This window comes from Xenopus tropicalis, chromosome 3 (genome assembly GCF_000004195.4).
Source record: "Xenopus tropicalis strain Nigerian chromosome 3, UCB_Xtro_10.0, whole genome shotgun sequence".
Lineage (NCBI taxonomy): Eukaryota > Metazoa > Chordata > Amphibia > Anura > Pipidae > Xenopus > Xenopus tropicalis.
In genome coordinates this window covers 143850858-143870395 of record NC_030679.2, presented here as the reverse complement: position 1 = coordinate 143870395, position 19538 = coordinate 143850858, and the positions used below count along the sequence as shown (strand labels likewise).

General features: G+C 52.8%; 2 protein-coding genes across 8 annotated transcripts; both read right to left on the bottom strand.

Moving 5' to 3' along the window:
• Positions 1-224: 224 nt before the first annotated feature.
• lamtor4 (late endosomal/lysosomal adaptor, MAPK and MTOR activator 4) lies at positions 225-4156 on the bottom strand. Of its 2 annotated transcripts, none has more exons than NM_001114071.1 (4): positions 4116-4156; positions 1037-1120; positions 766-880; positions 225-504 (listed from the first exon to the last, which is right to left on the bottom strand). In NM_001114071.1, the coding sequence occupies exons 1-4, from the start codon at positions 4116-4118 to the stop codon at positions 407-409; spliced, it is 300 nt and encodes a 99-aa protein (NP_001107543.1). In that variant the 5' UTR covers positions 4119-4156; the 3' UTR covers positions 225-406. The 2 variants fall into 2 exon arrangements, with proteins under 2 accessions (NP_001107543.1, XP_031753463.1); XM_031897603.1 differs by lacking the exon at positions 4116-4156 and adding an exon at positions 3875-4083.
• A 2620-nt stretch (positions 4157-6776) lies between these two features.
• LOC733758 (uncharacterized loc733758) lies at positions 6777-19220 on the bottom strand. Of its 6 annotated transcripts, none has more exons than XM_031897999.1 (5): positions 19118-19220; positions 15940-16075; positions 10171-10221; positions 9696-9893; positions 6777-7438 (listed from the first exon to the last, which is right to left on the bottom strand). In XM_031897999.1, exons 2-5 carry the CDS (start codon positions 16013-16015, stop codon positions 7227-7229), a joined length of 537 nt encoding a protein of 178 aa, XP_031753859.1. In that variant the 5' UTR covers positions 16016-16075; positions 19118-19220; the 3' UTR covers positions 6777-7226. The 6 variants fall into 6 exon arrangements, with proteins under 6 accessions (XP_031753859.1, XP_031753860.1, XP_031753863.1 ...); XM_031898000.1 differs by lacking the exon at positions 19118-19220 and adding an exon at positions 18240-18299; XM_031898003.1 differs by lacking the exon at positions 19118-19220 and adding an exon at positions 18223-18256.
• Positions 19221-19538: the final 318 nt, after the last annotated feature.

Genomic DNA, 19538 nt, shown 5'->3' with positions numbered 1-19538 from the left:
CGTTTTCTTTACAAAAACCATTTCTACTCTAAAAAGAAACAAGGGGGTGTGGTGTCAGGTATTCCCCATAGGGATAGGTTATGGGGGACCAGGGGGGAGCTGAAGCTGAAGTAGACGGGACAGAGCACAGCAGCCATTAAAGCACTGCACATATAAAAGGGCATTTTGGGTTTGACTTGTCCTTTAATGCGACCCTAAGGAATGAGAGAGGCAGGCCCGACCCAGGCAGTACCAACAATATATATATTTATTAGGGGATGGGAAGCCCCCCGTGTAACCCGCAGCAGAGAGCTGGAACATTCGATCCTGCGGAAAAGGTTGCTAGGGCAACAGTGGGGGGGTCATTAAATAGGCCGTGTAGTACAGTCACTTCATATTGGGCACGAGAATGGAGGGTGAGGCTTTGCTAGACACTGATTGGCTCCCGCACCACGTTCTGCCGCTTCACCACGTAGATCTTCTGTCCGGAAATGGTGACGAGAAACGTGTGCTCCCCAAATACGACTGCGAGGGGAAAAGGGGGGCAAAGGAATGAGTTGGACTTCAAAGCTCCATCAGGACTCCCCCAGCCCCTCGATTAGGGCAAATTCTCCCATACTGCTCTGTTTACCCCAGCCCATACCCGCCCCTTATAGAAACACCAGTTTTGGTTGGTTGGGAGGGATGGGGCGGAGTCAGGAAATCCCTGAGCAGACATTATAGTGTACCCCAGTACATGCCCCGCTGTGTGCCCATCTCTCCTATCGCTCCCCCCCCCGTTCTTACTACTCATGCGTTTGAATGGCTGCTGGTCCCCGAGATCCCGGAAGGAGCACGCTACGGCCACCATCTCCCTGATCACTCCCGCCAGGCGTTCGTCATTCTCCAAATCACCGGCGCTCTGTAAGGACACAAAAAGGTCCCCCATTTCAGTGGTTGTCATGGTAACATGGCACGAGGAGAGAAAATGATAAATCAGATAACTCCCAGAATGCCCTGACAGTGTGTGGCGGTGGGAGTAGTAGTTTAACAACATCAAAGGGTTATATTGCCTTACCGCCAGCACCCCTCCATCCTCGCTCATTACCAGATACCCCATCTGGTCTGGGATCCGCTCCAGGCCCTGCGTCATGGTGGAGGTCTGAGGAGGAACAGGAGAAAGACTGGTTACTGTACCCCAATGTATGCAAGTTACCCCCTAAACCCCACTAACAGCTTCTTTAAACATTAATAAAGGCACCAAGTTTGCCCTGCTGTCACTTCGCGATTTAGTAATGAATTCAGATTCACATTACATGGCGGCATAGAAATCAGTGCAGTCTGCATCAGACTTGATAGTGCTGTAGCACCAGCTTAATAGTGTGATGATTCCCCACGACCCCTAAGCAGCAGCCCAGAGCCCACGGAGCACGTGCAGTGCCACTGGCACACACAAGGTGCCTAACCAGATCCAAGATGGGGAGCTGCTGGGGGCAACTTTGAAGGCCTGGATCATTACTGTTATTAGGGCCGCCATCAGGGGGGCACAGTACCTGGCCAATCTTCACTTTTAAAGGGCGGCCCGGCCGTGCTACAGTTTTCTGACTGGCTCGTGCCCCATTTAATTTCTTACGGGCCCTGTCATCCGATTGGTCGCGCCCCATGCGTACATGTGTGACATCAGTACCTAACCTTATAAAAGGGCCTGTCTCGAGGAGCCCGAAGTCGTCGCTGAAGAAGAAGCTGCAGAAGAAGACGCTGACTTCGGAGGGCACTTTCTATGGGGCAATTGGGGGCACTGTTTATGGGGGCAAAGTCTATGGGGGCTATTGGAGGCACTGTCTATGGGGGCTATTGGAGGCACTGTCTATGGGGGCAATTGGGGGCACTGTCTATGGGGCAACTGGGGGCACTGTCTATGGGGCAACTGGGGCCCTGGTCAGCATAGCGTTACGGGGCACTGTCAATGGGATGCCCTGGCCAGCAAAGCGTTAGGGGGCACTGTGTATGGGGGGCCCTGGCCAGCATAGCGTTAGGGGCACTGTGTATTGGGGAAATTGGGGGCACTATGTATGGGGGGCCCTGGCCAGCACAGCCTTAGGGGGCACTGTGTATGGGGGGCCCTGGCCAGCATAGCCTTAGGGGGCACTGTGTATGGGGGGCCCTGGCCAGCATAGCATTAGGGGGCACTGTGTATGGGGGGCCCTGGCCAGCATAGCATTAGGGGCACTGTGTATGGGGGGCCCTGGCCAGCATAGCATTAGGGGGCACTGTGTATGGGGGGCCCTGGCCAGCATAGCCTTAGGGGCACTGGTGTATGGGGGGCCCTGGCCAGCATAGCATTAGGGGGCACTGTGTATGGGGGGCCCTGGCCAGCACAGCCTTATGGGGCACTGTATGTGAGGCCCTGGCCAGCATAGCATTAGGGGGCACTGTGTATGGGGCCCTGGCCAGCATAGCATTAGGGGGCACTGTGTATGGGGGCCCTGGCCAGCATAGCATTAGGGGCACTGTGTATGGGGGGCCCTGGCCAGCATAGCATTAGGGGGCACTGTGTATGGGGGGCCCTGGCCAGCATAGCATTAGGGGGCACTGTGTATGGGGGGTCCTGGCCAGCATAGCATTAGGGGGCACTGTGTATGGGGGCCCTGGCCAGCATAGCATTAGGGGGCACTGTGAATGAGGGGGGGGAAGCTGGGGAAGATGCTAGGGTGGAGCTGGAGGATGCTGGGAGGGAGCTGAAGGATGCTAGGGGGGGGAGTTGGAGGATGCTGGGAGGGAGCTGAAGGATGCTAGGGGGGGAGTTGGAGGATGCTGGGAGGGAGCTGAAGGATGCTAGGGGGGGGGGAGTTGGAGGATGCTGGGAGGGAGCTGAAGGATGCTAGGGGGGGGAGTTGGAGGATGCTGGGAGGGAGCTGAAGGATGCTAGGGGGGGAGTTGGAGGATGCTGGGAGGGAGCTGAAGGATGCTAGGGGGGAGTTGGAGGATGCTGGGAGGGAGCTGAAGGATGCTAGGGGGGAAGTTGGAGGATGCTGGGGGGGAGCTGGAGGATGCTAGGGGGGGGGGAGTTGGAGGATGGTTGGGGGGGAGCTGGAGGATGGTTGGGGGGGAGCTGGAGGATGGTTGGGGGGAGTTGGAGGATGCTAGGGGGGAGTTGGAGGATGCTAGGGGGGGAGTTGGAGGATGCTAGGGGGGGAGTTGGAGGATGCTAGGGGGGGAGTTGGAGGATGCTGGGGGGGAGCTGGAGGATGCTGGGGGGAGCTGGAGGATGCTAGGGGGGGGAGTTGGAGGATGCTAGGGGGGGAGCTGGAGGATGCTGGGGGGGAGCTGGAGGATGGTTGGGGGGAGCTGGAGGATGCTAGGGGGGGAGCTGGAGGATGCTAGGGGGGAGCTGGAGGATGCTAGGCGGGGAGCTGGAGGATGCTAGGGGGGGAGTTGGAGGATGCTGGGGGGAGCTGGAGGATGCTAGGGGGGGAGTTGGAGGATGCTGGGGGGAGCTGGAGGATGCTGGGGGGAGCTGGAGGATGCTAGGGGGGAGCTGGAGGATGCTAGGGGGGGAGTTGGAGGATGCTGGGGGGGAGCTGGAGGATGGTTGGGGAAACTGGAGGAAGTAGGGGAGCAGGAATCAGCGGGGTGGGTCATAGTATGAGGACACTGGGGGGGGGCAGCAATGTTTTAGGGGGCCCTGGGCTGGCTACCAATGTATGTGTGTCCTTTGTACTGATGGGAGTGGTCACTGGCGGAGGGGCCATTGGGAGGAGGGGGGCCCAGAAAAGTTTATTGTGAGGGGCCCCGTGATTTCTGATGGCGGCCCTACACACACACACACACAATATTGCCTTATAGGGGCGAAGATTTCCTGATTCAACTAACACACCGCAGCCAATCAAGGTTAGGAGTTTAGAAATAATAATACCAAGCTTCTGATTGGCTGCTATTGGGTTCGAGTCCCGGACAAGCCGTGCGGGGGGGGCGTATCCCGAAGCGCTGAAGTCCCGGAGGCTGATGTAGTGCAGCAACCTACTGATCCCAAGCCCCTGCAGTCTGACACTGGCGCCATACATACAGCCCCACATTGCAGAACATTAGTGCCGATTGCAGCCGCCCCCATAAGCCTCACACACCCCGCTCTTCCCTTCATACAATCAACCACTCACCATCTCTGCAACTTCCCTCCGGCAGCACCGCTAGTACGCTCCTTCTTCCGGCATCGCCTTTCCACCCTTGCTACTGGTTCTAGCAGCCATCAATCACACGTCTAACCACAGCGATTCGCTAGCTGGTTTTGTCATGTAAAACTATAGCACGCCTCTTTGTTTGGCAGGGGTGCTTACTCACATGATCTTATGCTTTTTTCCGATTGGTTCAACTGCATGTCAATCTAAAATTCAGGGGCGCTATTGTTAGTTTGATTGGCTTTACTTTTCTTCTGCCGGCGAATAGGACGTCAGTGATACCGCTTAGCAACGATAAGGCGGGACCTTCACATGCTCAAAACCAGCGCCAAAGCGCCTTGCCACATTAGTTGTGAAATGTCTTTGTAAGAGTGTTGTAATAACTGGAAGCGGCCAGTGACGTTCTAAGCATTTTTAGTCTAGAAATATTATGTGTTGTAGTGTTTATAGAGAGTTTGGTGAAAGATTTTCTCCTCAGACACAATAATGTGAGAAATGTGTGAGGGGGAGATATATATATATATATATATATAAACACACACACTGTATATAGATTACATGTGGCTGTGCCACACTGCTGCACATAAGTATATATGAAATGATCATTCTGACCAATTATTTCTAATTCTTTCTCATTTCTCATTACCCTTCCTCGTCCCCCTCTCAGCCAGTCCGTGTGTCTGTACATGAAAGAGCTCCTCCCCACCTCCCCATTTTGTTATGGCTGTTGCCCAGTGGGGTAACATGACAGAGCCAAGCAGTGTTAGGCCGCTGCTGCCTGGGAGTAATTATAGAGAGCCAGGAACACCCCCAAACAATATCACCTCTATGCACGTCAGGAAGAGGAGCCACTCCTTTAAGGCTTGGCTGTGCTATAAAATCCGGTGCAGCCAACACTGGGCATTCCTATTGCAGATCATAAAGGAATCGCCCATCTGCTAGGAACCCAAAGCGCCTAATCATAAAACTTGTTACTCATGAGTTGCACCCATGTGTCAGTAGGGAGTAGGAAACGTTTATACGGCCCAGAAGCTTCCTATATGGGAACAGCACCATCCAGGATAGTCCATGGCATCTGTGTACAGCAAACATACATTTTGATTTAGCCCAGTGAGTGGCAACAAGCTGTATACCGGAACCCATAGATCATAGTCAAATAGTCTACTGCTCTGATTGGCTACAGGTTGATCTAGCCCTGTAAACATTAAATGCACCGATTGGCTACAGCCTTATTTGGCTTGCTGAATGTCCTCATACTCTGATTGGCTATAGGTGGGTCTAGTCATGTGAATGTCCTTATACTCTGATTGGCTATAGGTGGGTCTAGCCATGCGAATGTCTTCATACTCTGATTGGCTATAGGTGGGTCTAGCCATGTAAATGTTCTCATACTCTGATTGGCTATAGGTGGGTCTAGCCATGTGAATGTCCTCATACTCTGATTGGCTATAGGTGGGTCTAGCCATGTGAATGTCCTCATACTCTGATTGGCTATAGGTGGGTCTAGCCATGCGAATGTCTTCATACTCTGATTGGCTATAGGTGGGTCTAGCCATGTAAATGTTCTCATACTCTGATTGGCTATAGGTGGGTCTAGCCATGAGAATGTCTTCATACTCTCATTGGCTATAGGTGGGTCTAGCCATGTGAATGTTCTCATACTCTGATTGGCTATAGGTGGGTCTAGCCATGTGAATGTCCTCATACTCTGATTGGCTATAGGTGGGTCTAGCCATGTGAATGTCCTCATACTCTGATTGGCTATAGGTTGGTCTAGTCATGTGAATGTCCTTATACTCTGATTGGCTATAGGTTGGTCTAGTCATGTGAATGTCTTCATACTCTGATTGGCTATAGGTGGGTCTAGCCATGCGAATGTCCTCATACTCTGATTGGCTATAGGTGGGTCTAGCCATGCGAATGTCTTCATACTCTGACTGGCTATAGGTGGGTCTAGCCATGTGAATGTCCTGATACTCTGATTGGCTATAGGTTGGTCTAGCCATGTGAATTGTCCTCATACTCTGATTGGCTATAGGTTGGTCTAGCCATGTGAATGTCCTCATACTCTGATTGGCTATAGGTGGGTCTATCCATTTGAATGTCCTTATACTCTGATTGGCTATAGTTGGGTCTAGCCATTTGAACGTCCTTATACTCTTATTGGCTATAGGTGGGTCTAGCCATGTGAATGTCCTCATACTCTAGAAACACCACTGCCAGTCTTTACCTCTGACTATTAGTGATATCGATAGGAATCTTAGCCTCGGCCTGCCTGGAGTTCTCTGATAGGCCTGAGAGGCCTCTAGTGTTCTGGCCAATCCCAGCTTGCGCCTCTGTGCCTTGGTACCCATGAATATATGCAGGGAAGTATTTAGGTGGCCGCTGGATTTCCACTGGTAGGTCTGGCAGCGGCTGGGGCAGGTTTGTTGATTATATAGGCACCCAAAGCTGCTGCCCTGGGCACAGTCCCTTGGGTGCCTATATAAATATGACCCTGAATATATGTATGTGTTTCCTTTTAGTTCCCACAGCAGAGACCATTTCATTTGGCCATTTTTTGTTCCACAATAGAGGGACCCTATCTAAAAGTGCTGCCTTTCAGTAAGTATAAATAGTATTTAGTATAATAAAAGAAGCATACCCGATGGAATTCAGATTTATTATTTCATTGCCAGCAAATACGAATCCGCCTGGAGCGTCTAACAGGGTAGATAAGGGCCCTCCCTGAGCCGTGGCTGCACTAAAGTAAGTGCAACAGTGCACTAAAGTAATTAAGTGGAACAGATAAGGTGAAAGTCTCCGTAACATTTACAGATAAGAAACAAGGTTAAGGCCAACCTGATACTAACAATAAGTGTAATATACAGTGCGATGTTGAATAAATCTGGATTCGCCATAGATTCCATTCATTTTACAGTTTGAGCGCTCCCCCCATTTAACACTTTTGTTGCAAGAGTAACAGTCCTGCATTTCTGGCTGCTGAGTATTTCAGATATAACATGACTAAAACGATATAAAGGATAAAGATATGATGATGCTGAGTTACCCCAGAGGGGTGTAAAGGCCACATCCAATCAGCACCTGATTTAGTTATGCATCTGCATGGGTTCTGGCAGCAACATAGGCCCCCACTAGAGCGAGGCAGAACAGGGCGCACATATAAAGGATAACCACAACGCCGGCAAAGATGTACACTGCTGTGATGACCCAGAAGGCGTACAGGTACAGGACGCGGTTACATCGTTTGGGGGATTCTGGAGAGTCCCAAGGTTCCTGATACAGAGAATATACCCACACATTGCCTGAGGAAGAGAGTAGTCTGATTAATTGCATATTAACCCATTCACTCAACACTACTTCCTTCTCATAGGTAGCATCACTTCCTGGCTCTGTGACTCCCTGCACTCCTTTCCTGCTGGTAGCATCACTTCCTGGCTCTGTGACTCCCTGCGCTCCCTTCCTGCCGGTAGCATCACTTCCTGGCTCTGTGACTCCCTGCGCTCCCTTCCTGCCGGTAGCATCACTTCCTGGCTCTGTGACTCCCTGCGCTCCCTTCCTGCTGCTAGCATCACTTCCTGGCTCTGTGACTCCCTGCACTCCTTTCCTGCCGGTAGCATCACTTCCTGGCTCTGTGACTCCCTGCGCTCCCTTCCTGCCGGTAGCATCACTTCCTGGCTCTGTGACTCCCTGTGCTCCCTTCCTGCCGGTAGCATCACTTCCTGGCTCTGTGACTCCCTGCGCTCCCTTCCTGCTGCTAGCATCACTTCCTGGCTCAGTGACTCCCTGCACTCCTTTCCTGCCGGTAGCATCACTTCCTGGCTCTGTGACTCCCTGTGCTCCCTTCCTGCCGGTAGCATCACTTCCTGGCTCTGTGACTCCCTGCGCTCCCTTCCTGCTGCTAGCATCACTTCCTGGCTCTGTGACTCCCTGCGCTCCCTTCCTGCTGCTAGCATCACTTCCTGGCTCTGTGACTCCCTGCACTCCTTTCCTGCCGGTAGCATCACTTCCTGGCTCTGTGACTCCCTGTGCTCCCTTCCTGCCGGTAGCATCACTTCCTGGCTCTGTGACTCCCTGCGCTCCCTTCCTGCTGCTAGCATCACTTCCTGGCTCTGTGACTCCCTGCACTCCTTTCCTGCCGGTAGCATCACTTCCTGGCTCTGTGACTCCCTGTGCTCCCTTCCTGCCGGTAGCATCACTTCCTGGCTCTGTGACTCCCTGCGCTCCCTTCCTGCCGGTAGCATCACTTCCTGGCTCTGTGACTCCCTGCGCTCCCTTCCTGCCGGTAGCATCACTTCCTGGCTCTGTGACTCCCTGCGCTCCCTTCCTGCTGCTAAACACTTATAGCATCACTTCCTGGCTCTGTGACTCCCTGCGCTCCCTTCCTGCCGGTAGCATCACTTCCTGGCTCTGTGACTCCCTGCGCTCCCTTCCTGCCGGTAGCATCACTTCCTGGCTCTGTGACTCCCTGCGCTCCCTTCCTGCCGGTAGCATCACTTCCTGGCTCTGTGACTCCCTGCGCTCCCTTCCTGCCGGTAGCATCACTTCCTGGCTCTGTGACTCCCTGCGCTCCCTTCCTGCTGCTAAACACTTATAGCATCACTTCCTGGCTCTGTGACTCCCTGCGCTCCCTTCCTGCCGGTAGCATCACTTCCTGGCTCTGTGACTCCCTGCGCTCCCTTCCTGCCGGTAGCATCACTTCCTGGCTCTGTGACTCCCTGCGCTCCCTTCCTGCCGGTAGCATCACTTCCTGGCTCTGTGACTCCCTGCGCTCCCTTCCTGCCGGTAGCATCACTTCCTGGCTCTGTGACTCCCTGCATTCCCTTCCTGCCGGTAGCATCACTTCCTGGCTCTGTGACTCCCTGCGCTCCCTTCCTGCCGGTAGCATCACTTCCTGGCTCTGTGACTCCCTGCATTCCCTTCCTGCCGGTAGCATCACTTCCTGGCTCTGTGACTCCCTGCGCTCCCTTCCTGCCGGTAGCATCACTTCCTGGCTCTGTGACTCCCTGCGCTCCCTTCCTGCCGGTAGCATCACTTCCTGGCTCTGTGACTCCCTGCGCTCCCTTCCTGCTGGTAGCATCACTTTCTGGCTCTGTGACTCCCTTCGCTCCCTTCCTGCTGGTACCATCACTTTCTGGCTCTGTGACTCCCTGCGCTCCCTTCCTGCCGGTAGCATCACTTTCTGGCTCTGTGACTCCCTGCGCTCCCTTCCTGCTGGTACCATCACTTTCTGGCTCTGTGACTCCCTGCGCTCCCTTCCTGCCGGTAGCATCACTTTCTGGCTCTGTGACTCCCTGCGCTCCCTTCCTGCTGGTACCATCACTTTCTGGCTCTGTGACTCCCTGCGCTCCCTTCCTGCCGGTAGCATCACTTTCTGGCTCTGTGACTCCCTGCGCTCCCTTCCTGCTGGTAGCATCACTTTCTGGCTCTGTGACTCCCTTCGCTCCCTTCCTGCTGGTAGCATCACTTCCTGGCTCTGTGACTCCCTGCACTCCCTTCCTGCTGGTACCATCACTTTCTGGCTCTGTGACTCCCTGCACCCCTACATGCACACTTACTTACCAGCAATGAAGAAGATGAAGAGGAACATCATTAAGACTCCCTGTGTACACAGGACACCCCAGCTAGTCCTAGGGGGCTCCCTTCCATCACCGCAGGGGAGGCACGTGAGAAAGAGAAGCAGTAGAGAGACTGCACCCGTAATAATGAGATAGTAAGGGATAAGATACTGCCCTGGGCAGTCATTTATATAAAAAGCACCTGTAGGCAGAGAGACAGGGAAACGTCAATAGAGAGACAGGAGGGCTGTGGGTAGCTCTGCTAGGAGCAATGGGCAGTGAATCTCAGCTAGGGTTTGGTGTTAAACCGGACAGCCTAGCTTGAAAACAAGACAGGACTGTCCCCTAACTGATGTAAAATACGGCCAATCACAGACCACTACTTCATATCCCTCCCCTAAATATCATTGACACGCCCCCTTAAAGTAGCCTCGTTCTTTAGGCCGGAAAGAAGGGGAAGAGGAAATAGGAACGCTTACCGATAGCAATATTGGCGATATGAATGGCTGTAAGGAGCGACTTGCCTGCAACTGTGGGGAAAGAGACATCCGTGAATGGTTAAGCGCTTGCATGGCAACATGGTGTTTAACATCGGCATTGGCTTAGTGTGCCCTTTCTTCTGCATTATCGGTGAACAAAAAAATTGGCACCGTATAAACTCGAGTATAAGCCGAGTTTTTCAGCACAAAAAATTTCCCCTTAATTAGCAGTTGTAACTGGTGTTCCTGGCATTACCCCCAGTCCAGGCTCTTGGTCATATTGTTTCTTACACAGACATACGTGATTCCTCAGATTGAAAGGATCCCATGGTCCTCTGCTTTTGACTCGTAGGAACCACTTGCCAGCCCTCTTTAGCCTGATAGTGGCTGTTCCTATATCAGCCTCAATCTCTATTCGTGTTGCCGGGGGTGAGAGCTAACTCCTGTATAGTGTGAGACTTCAAACCACATTCTGCTAATCAGAAATGTCTGTTTCTGCTTGGTGAGAAGGAGTGTTGGTCTAGCCCAGTCTTAGTTTGTGGTCAAACAGAGGAATTTGGTCAGTCTCCCTCCCTCCAACATAACATTGGTAGCGATATATGGAAACCTTGTTATAATAGACACTCAGCTTCAGTACAGAAATATCCAGATCAGCATTTACCCCAAATCTCCCCCCAGGAAGCCCCACACCAACCGCTATAGGTCCCCCAAGGTGACAGTCAAAGGGAGGCAGATATGGGGGAGATACACAGTAAGGGGGCCCATCAGGCACACAGGGAGGCAGATATGGGGGGAGATACACAGTAAGGGGGCCCATCAGGCACACAGGGAGGCAGATATGGGGGGAGATACACAGTAAGGGGGCCCATCAGGCACACAGGGAGGCAGATATGGGGGGAGATACACAGTAAGGGGGCCCATCGGGCACACAGGGAGGCAGATATGGGGGAGATACACAGTAAGGGGGCCCATCAGGCACACAGGGAGGCAGATATGGGGGGAGATACACAGTAAGGGGGCCCATCAGGCACACAGGGAGGCAGATATGGGGGGAGATACACAGTAAGGGGGCCCATCAGGCACACAGGGAGGCAGATACGGGGGGAGATACACAGTAAGGGGGCCCATCAGGCACACAGGGAGGCAGATATGGGGGGAGATACACAGTAAGGGGGCCCATCGGGCACACAGGGAGGCAGATATGGGGGAGATACACAGTAAGGGGGCCCATCAGGCACACAGGGAGGCAGATATGGGGGGAGATACACAGTAAGGGGGCCCATCAGGCACACAGGGAGGCAGATATGGGGGGAGATACACAGTAAGGGGGCCCATCAGGCACACAGGGAGGCAGATATGGGGGGAGATACACAGTAAGGGGCCCATCAGGCACACAGGGAGGCAGATACGGAGGGAGATACACAGTATGGGGCCCATCAGGCACACAGGGAGGCAGATATGGGGGGAGATACACAGTAAGGGGCCCATCAGGCACACAGGGAGGCAGATACGGAGGGAGATACACAGTAAGGGGACCCATCAGGCACACAGGGAGGCAGATATGGGGGGAGATACACAGTAAGGGGGCCCATCAGGCACACAGGGAGGCAGATACGGAGGGAGATACACAGTAAGGGGACCCATCAGGCACACAGGGAGGCAGATACGGAGGGAGATACACAGTAAGGGGACCCATCAGGCACACAGGGAGGCAGATACGGAGGGAGATACACAGTAAGGGGGCCCATCAGGCACACAGGGAGGCAGATATGAGGGGAAGATACACAGTAAGGGGGCCCATCAGGCACACAGGGAGGCAGATATGGGGGGAGATACACAGTAAGGGGGCCCATCAGGCACACAGGGAGGCAGATATGGAGGGAGATACACAGTAAGGGGACCCATCAGGCACACAGGGAGGCAGATATGGGGGGAGATACACAGTAAGGGGGCCCATCAGGCACACAGGGAGGCAGATATGGAGGGAGATACACAGTAAGGGGGCCCATCAGGCACACAGGGAGGCAGATATGGAGGGAGATACACAGTAAGGGGGCCCATCAGGCACACAGGGAGGCAGATACGGAGGGAGATACACAGTATGGGGGCCCATCAGGCACACAGGGAGGCAGATATGGAGGGAGATACACAGTATGGGGGCCCATCAGGCACACAGGGAGGCAGATATGGAGGGAGATACACAGTAAGGGGGCCCATCAGGCACACAGGGAGGCAGATATGGGGGGAGATACACAGTAAGGGGGCCCATCAGGCACACAGGGAGGCAGATATGGGGGGAGATACACAGTAAGGGGCCCATCAGGCACACAGGGAGGCAGATATGGGGGGAGATACACAGTAAGGGGACCCATCAGGCACACAGGGAGGCAGATATGGGGGGAGATACACAGTAAGGGGACCCATCAGGCACACAGGGAGGCAGATATGGGGGGAGATACACAGTAAGGGGACACATCAGGCACACAGGGAGGCAGATATGGGGGGAGATACACAGTAAGGGGACCCATCAGGCACACAGGGAGGCAGATACGGAGGGAGATACACAGTAAGGGGGCCCATCAGGCACACAGGGAGGCAGATATGGGGGGAGATACACAGTAAGGGGGCCCATCAGGCACACAGGGAGGCAGATATGGGGGGAGATACACAGTAAGGGGGCCCATCAGGCACACAGGGAGGCAGATATGGAGGGAGATACACAGTAAGGGGACCCATCAGGCACACAGGGAGGCAGATATGGGGGGAGATACACAGTAAGGGGGCCCATCAGGCACACAGGGAGGCAGATATGGGGGGAGATACACAGTAAGGGGGCCCATCAGGCACACAGGGAGGCAGATATGGGGGGAGATACACAGTAAGGGGGCCCATCAGGCACACAGGGAGGCAGATATGGAGGGAGATACACAGTAAGGGGACCCATCAGGCACACAGGGAGGCAGATATGGGGGGAGATACACAGTAAGGGGGCCCATCAGGCACACAGGGAGGCAGATATGGAGGGAGATACACAGTAAGGGGGCCCATCAGGCACACAGGGAGGCAGATATGGAGGGAGATACACAGTAAGGGGGCCCATCAGGCACACAGGGAGGCAGATACGGAGGGAGATACACAGTATGGGGGCCCATCAGGCACACAGGGAGGCAGATATGGAGGGAGATACACAGTAAGGGGGCCCATCAGGCACACAGGGAGGCAGATATGGGGGGAGATACACAGTAAGGGGGCCCATCAGGCACACAGGGAGGCAGATATGGGGGGAGATACACAGTAAGGGGGCCCATCAGGCACACAGGGAGGCAGATATGGGGGGAGATACACAGTAAGGGGCCCATCAGGCACACAGGGAGGCAGATATGGGGGGAGATACACAGTAAGGGGACCCATCAGGCACACAGGGAGGCAGATATGGGGGGAGATACACAGTAAGGGGACCCATCAGGCACACAGGGAGGCAGATATGGGGGGAGATACACAGTAAGGGGACACATCAGGCACACAGGGAGGCAGATATGGGGGGAGATACACAGTAAGGGGACCCATCAGGCACACAGGGAGGCAGATACGGAGGGAGATACACAGTAAGGGGGCCCATCAGGCACACAGGGAGGCAGATACGGAGGGAGATACACAGTAAGGGGGCCCATCAGGCACACAGGGAGGCAGATATGGGGGGAGATACACAGTAAGGGGGCCCATCAGGCACACAGGGAGGCAGATATGGGGGGAGATACACAGTAAGGGGGCCCATCAGGCACACAGGGAGGCAGATATGGGGGGAGATACACAGTAAGGGGGCCCATCAGGCACACAGGAAGGCAGATATGGGGGGAGATACACAGTATGGAGGCCCATCAGGCACACAGGGAGGGAGATACGGAGGGAGATACACAGTATGGGGGCCCATCAGGCACACAGGGAGGCAGATACGGAGGGAGATACACAGTATGGGGCCCATCAGGCACACAGGGAGGCAGATATGGAGGGAGATACACAGTAAGGGGGCCCATCAGGCACACAGGAAGGCAGATATGGGGGGAGATACACAGTAAGGGGGCCCATCAGGCACACAGGGAGGCAGATATGGGGGGACATACACAGTAAGGGGCCCATCAGGCACACAGGGAGGCAGATTTGGAGGGAGATACACAGTAAGGGGGCCCATCAGGCACACAGGGAGGCAGATATGGAGGGAGATACACAGTAAGGGGGCCCATCAGGCACACAGGGAGGCAGATATGGGGGGACATACACAGTAAGGGGCCCATCAGGCACACAGGGAGGCAGATATGGGGGGAGATACACAGTAAGGGGGCCCATCAGGCACACAGGGAGGCAGATATGGGGGGAGATACACAGTAAGGGGACCCATCAGGCACACAGGGAGGCAGATATGGGGGGAGATACACAGTAAGGGGACCCATCAGGCACACAGGGAGGCAGATATGGGGGAGATAGGGGGAGATACACAGTAAGGGGACACATCAGGCACACAGGGAGGCAGATATGGGGGGAGATACACAGTAAGGGGACCCATCAGGCACACAGGGAGGCAGATACGGAGGGAGATACACAGTAAGGGGGCCCATCAGGCACACAGGGAGGCAGATACGGAGGGAGATACACAGTAAGGGGGCCCATCAGGCACACAGGGAGGCAGATATGGGGGGAGATACACAGTAAGGGGGCCCATCAGGCACACAGGGAGGCAGATATGGGGGGAGATACACAGTAAGGGGGCCATCAGGCACACAGGGAGGCAGATATGGGGGGAGATACACAGTAAGGGGGCCCATCAGGCACACAGGAGGCAGATATGGGGGAGATACACAGTATGGAGGCCCATCAGGCACACAGGGAGGGAGATACGGAGGGAGATACACAGTATGGGGCCCATCAGGCACACAGGGAGGCAGATACGGAGGGAGATACACAGTAAGGGGGCCCATCAGGCACACAGGAAGGCAGATATGGGGGGAGATACACAGTAAGGGGGCCCATCAGGCACACAGGGAGGCAGATATGGGGGGACATACACAGTAAGGGGGCCCATCAGGCACACAGGGAGGCAGATTTGGAGGGAGATACACAGTAAGGGGCCCATCAGGCACACAGGGAGGCAGATATGGAGGGAGATACACAGTAAGGGGGCCCATCAGGCACACAGGGAGGCAGATATGGGGGGACATACACAGTAAGGGGCCCATCAGGCACACAGGGAGGCAGATATGGGGGGAGATACACAGTAAGGGGGCCCATCAGGCACACAGGGAGGCAGATATGGGGGGAGATACACAGTAAGGGGGCCCATCAGGCACACAGGGAGGCAGATATGGGGGGACATACACAGTAAGGGGCCCATCAGGCACACAGGGAGGCAGATATGGAGGGAGATACACAGTAAAGGGGCCCATCGGGCACACAGGGAGGCAGATATGGAGGGAGATACACAGTAAAGGGGCCCATCAGGCACACAGGGAGGCAGATATGGAGGGAGATACACAGTAAGGGGGCCCATCAGGCACACAGGGAGGCAGATATGGAGGGAGATACACAGTAAGGGGGCCCATCAGGCACACAGGGAGGCAGATATGGAGGGAGATACACAGTAAGGGGGCCCATCAGGCACACAGGGAGGCAGATATGGGGGGAGATACACAGTAAGGCAGAGATGGACTAATATTTAGTTATATATATATGTATGAAGTGATATACAGTTATGTACAACAGTTCCTGGTTACTTACTTGACAGGGACTTTGGCACAAACCGATCCTGCATAGCTCTCAGCAGTGGGACATGGGAATCGTCTGGCTCACCCATGGTTCCTGGCAGGGTAGGTGCCTATTGGGCAGGAATGTCGAGTCTGGAATCTTTAAGGCCCTACACAGCAGTACAGAAACCATGTTATACAGTATATCAGCGCTGGGACTAAGCCTTTGGTGCTTCATGCCCAGTTTGCCCTTTACGCGTTTCACGCCCAGTGTGGCACAGAACACATAAGGCTAACATGCTATATAAATCCTATTGACGGGTTTCCCTTTCCTATTGCTGAAGAATGAGCACTTTTGCACCTAGGCCCATATACTTTCTACTTGTACTGGATCGGTATATAGAGACTTACCCCACTGCCAGCTCATGGTATGTGACCCTCCCTCCCCTCGCTTTATTAGCACACAAACCGACAGACCACAGAAGCTGCATCTGATCTGTCACTTCACTTCCGTGCATGTGATAAGCACAAATGAAGGCAGGAGTCACAGAGATAGAGAGACAGATAAGCGGGGGCTTTCGTGTAAAGTGAGGCACGACTGCGGGCTGTAATTCAGGCCTTGGCCTGTAGAGGACGCTAGAGATGGCATGCAATTAGCTGTTTGGTACAAGCCCTTTTTTGCTGTCCCTTGGCATTATCCCATGGGCTTATTCTTTTCTCTCTCTTGTGCTAAAGTCACTTAATTGTTATTCGGACAGCACTACGAATCAGAATGAAGTATTTTTTCCCTGCCCCAAAGCCATTTTTTGCATGTGTGCTGAGCAGCAATGGGATTGGCCCTGCTGATGTAAATAGAACCAGCCCTTCTTGATACTTTTTTTCCCACATTAGAATCGCTCTCCCTATGCTTACAGTATACTTCAATACGCTAATACAGATAAGCTTAGGGAGAGTAACGCTATTAGGGAGATTCCCTGCTTCTCTATAGAGAGTAATGGACAAAATGATCAGGCCAACTGACAACCACCATGGGCATTATCAAATGATTTGGGCCAAAGTAATTGTCCACCAGCATATCTTCATTTTCCCCCAAACCCAAACCAAGCTTGTACAGAGAGATACCATAAAACTATGGCACATAGGGATTCCCCTGTACTAAGCACAATTCAGCAGGAACAGCCCCCTAAGTTTGCTCATAGCTTGTACAGAGAGATACCATAAAACTATGGCACATAGGGATTCCCCTGTACTAAGCACAATTCAGCAGGAACAGCCCCCTAAGTTTGCTCATAGCCTGTACAGAGAGATACCATAAAACTATGGCACATAGGGATTCCCCTGTACTAAGCACAATTCAGCAGGAACAGCCCCCTAAGTTTGCTCATAGCCTGTACAGAGTGATACCATAAAACTATGGCACATAGGGATTCCCCTGTACTAAGCACAATTCAGCAGGAACAGCCCCCTAAGTGTGCTCATAGCCTGTACAGAGAGATACCATAAAATTATGGCAGCATAGGGATTCCCCTGTACTAAGCACAATTCAGCAGGAACAGCCCCCTAAGTTTGCTCATAGCCTGTACAGAGTGATACCATAAAACTATGGCAGCATAGGGATTCCCCTGTACTAAGCACAATTCAGCAGGAACAGCCCCCTAAGTTTGCCCATAGCCTGTACAGAGAGATACCATAAAATTATGGCAGCATAGGGATTCCCCTGTACTAAGCACAATTCAGCAGGAACAGCCCCCTAAGTTTGCCCATAGCCTGTACAGAGAGATACCATAAAACTATGGCACATAGGGATTCCCCTGTACTAAGCACAATTCAGCAGGAACAGCCCCCTAAGTGTGCTCATAGCCTGTACAGAGAGATACCATAAAATTATGGCAGCATAGGGATTCCCCTGTACTAAGCACAATTCAGCAGGAACAGCCCCCTAAGTTTGCTCATAGCCTGTACAGAGAGATACCATAGAAAATGCACTATATGCAGTCTTCTTGTACTAATCACACTAACTCAGGCAAACGTAAAGGGAATAGTGACCCTTTAATAGAAGGACTGATAAAGCTGGAATAATGAAAATCTCTGCAGCCCCTCATTGGGTTAATTCTGCCCAACATTTACATTTGTCCCCAGAGCTGATTATCCTCATACTTACTGGTTCACAATTTATTAAGCTGATATTGTAAGGCAGCACAGACACCAGTGTAGACTGCAGCATGCATCTAATGAAATTCTAATTGATGGATAAGTTGGCAAGCCTTACATATAAAGTATAAATATCTATATATCTACACAAAAACCCATTACTGACATGCAACAAAGTTTCACCTGCAGTTTTGCTCCCCTGTCTCCTCCCTGTTGTTCGTATCACATGACCCTTTGTTCTCTCCTCCCTCCAGAATGCTCTGTTATACAGATAGCTAGAATCTCAGCCATAAAGCAGGGCAGGACTGCTGCTTACAATGGGGGGATCAGATAGGATCTGTGCCACTGTGACAGAATGCTCTGTTATACAGATAGCTAGAATCTCAGCCATAAAGCAGGGCAGGACTGCTGCTTACAATGGGGGGGATCAGATAGGATCTGTGCCACTGTGACAGAATGCTCTGTTATACAGATAGCTAGAATCTCAGCCATAAAGCAGGGCAGGACTGCTGCTTACAATGGGGGGGTCAGATAGGATCTGTGCCACTGTGACAGAATGCTCTGTTATACAGATAGCTAGAATCTCAGCCATAAAGCAGGGCAGGACTGCTGCTTACAATGGGGGGGATAGGATCTGTGCCACTGTGACAGAATGCTCTGTTATACAGATAGCTAGAATCTCAGCCATAAAGCAGGGCAGGACTGCTGCTTACAATGGGGGGATAGGATCTGTGCCACTGTGACAGAATAGGTGGGCCAGTCCATCTAGCCATGCCCCTGGTGACACCATTATGCTCCAATGTTTCTAGGCCCTTCTGTTCAGTTGGGATTAAAACTACTACAGGGAAGTAATAAGGTCCATAATGTCTGTGAGGCCCTGGCTGCTGAGGCAGGATTCACCTGTACGCTGGGCCAGTAATAGCTGAAAGGCCCAATCCAATCCAAGATCCAATGGAATATGTATAAACATTTGCCTCAGATGGCTGAATATGTCCCACACCAAGTGACCATCAGTTTGTGACAGATGCTTTCTTACTATTTTCCTTACATGCACTACTTACTCAGTATGGCTGCCTCTATAATGTGTGTGATTTTGCTGAGGGCTTCTTACCCCTCTTTATCTGTTCTCAAACTGCCAATCTGATCTGTAACTCTCCTTTACCAAGATGGCTGCCCACTTCCTTTATTTTGAGTTGTGCAACCAATTACATTGGAGATACCAAAAACATGGCCTGTGTCACTCAGTCCTGTGAGAATTCAGTTTTAATCCCAGAGACAGGAATACAGCTTGCTAGAGTCGGCTTCTTTATGCTTTCTACTAATCTTGTACCTCACAGCTACAGAAAGAGACTCAGCGTGCAATCTCATCTTCTAACACCCTGTTATCAATTCATTCCAAAGTCTATGGGCCGGAAGTGTGTTCCTCCAGCATACATACAGGAAAGCACAACTAACGGGTAATATAGGGCCACATGGATACAT

Coding starts and splice junctions, on each gene's coding strand:
- lamtor4 (NM_001114071.1), bottom strand. Junction 881..1,036: donor AGGATGGAGGGGTGCTGGCG/GTAAGGCAATAT, acceptor GTGTCCTTACAG/AGCGCCGGTGATTTGGAGAA. Junction 505..765: donor GCCATTCAAACGCATGAGTA/GTAAGAACGGGG, acceptor TTCCCCTCGCAG/TCGTATTTGGGGAGCACACG.
- LOC733758 (XM_031897999.1), bottom strand. CDS start 16,015: ATGGGTGAGCCAGACGATTCCCATGTCCCACTGCTGAGAGCTATGCAG. Junction 9,894..10,170: donor TATCGCCAATATTGCTATCG/GTAAGCGTTCCT, acceptor CTCTGCCTACAG/GTGCTTTTTATATAAATGAC. Junction 7,439..9,695: donor CTTCATCTTCTTCATTGCTG/GTAAGTAAGTGT, acceptor TCTCTTCCTCAG/GCAATGTGTGGGTATATTCT.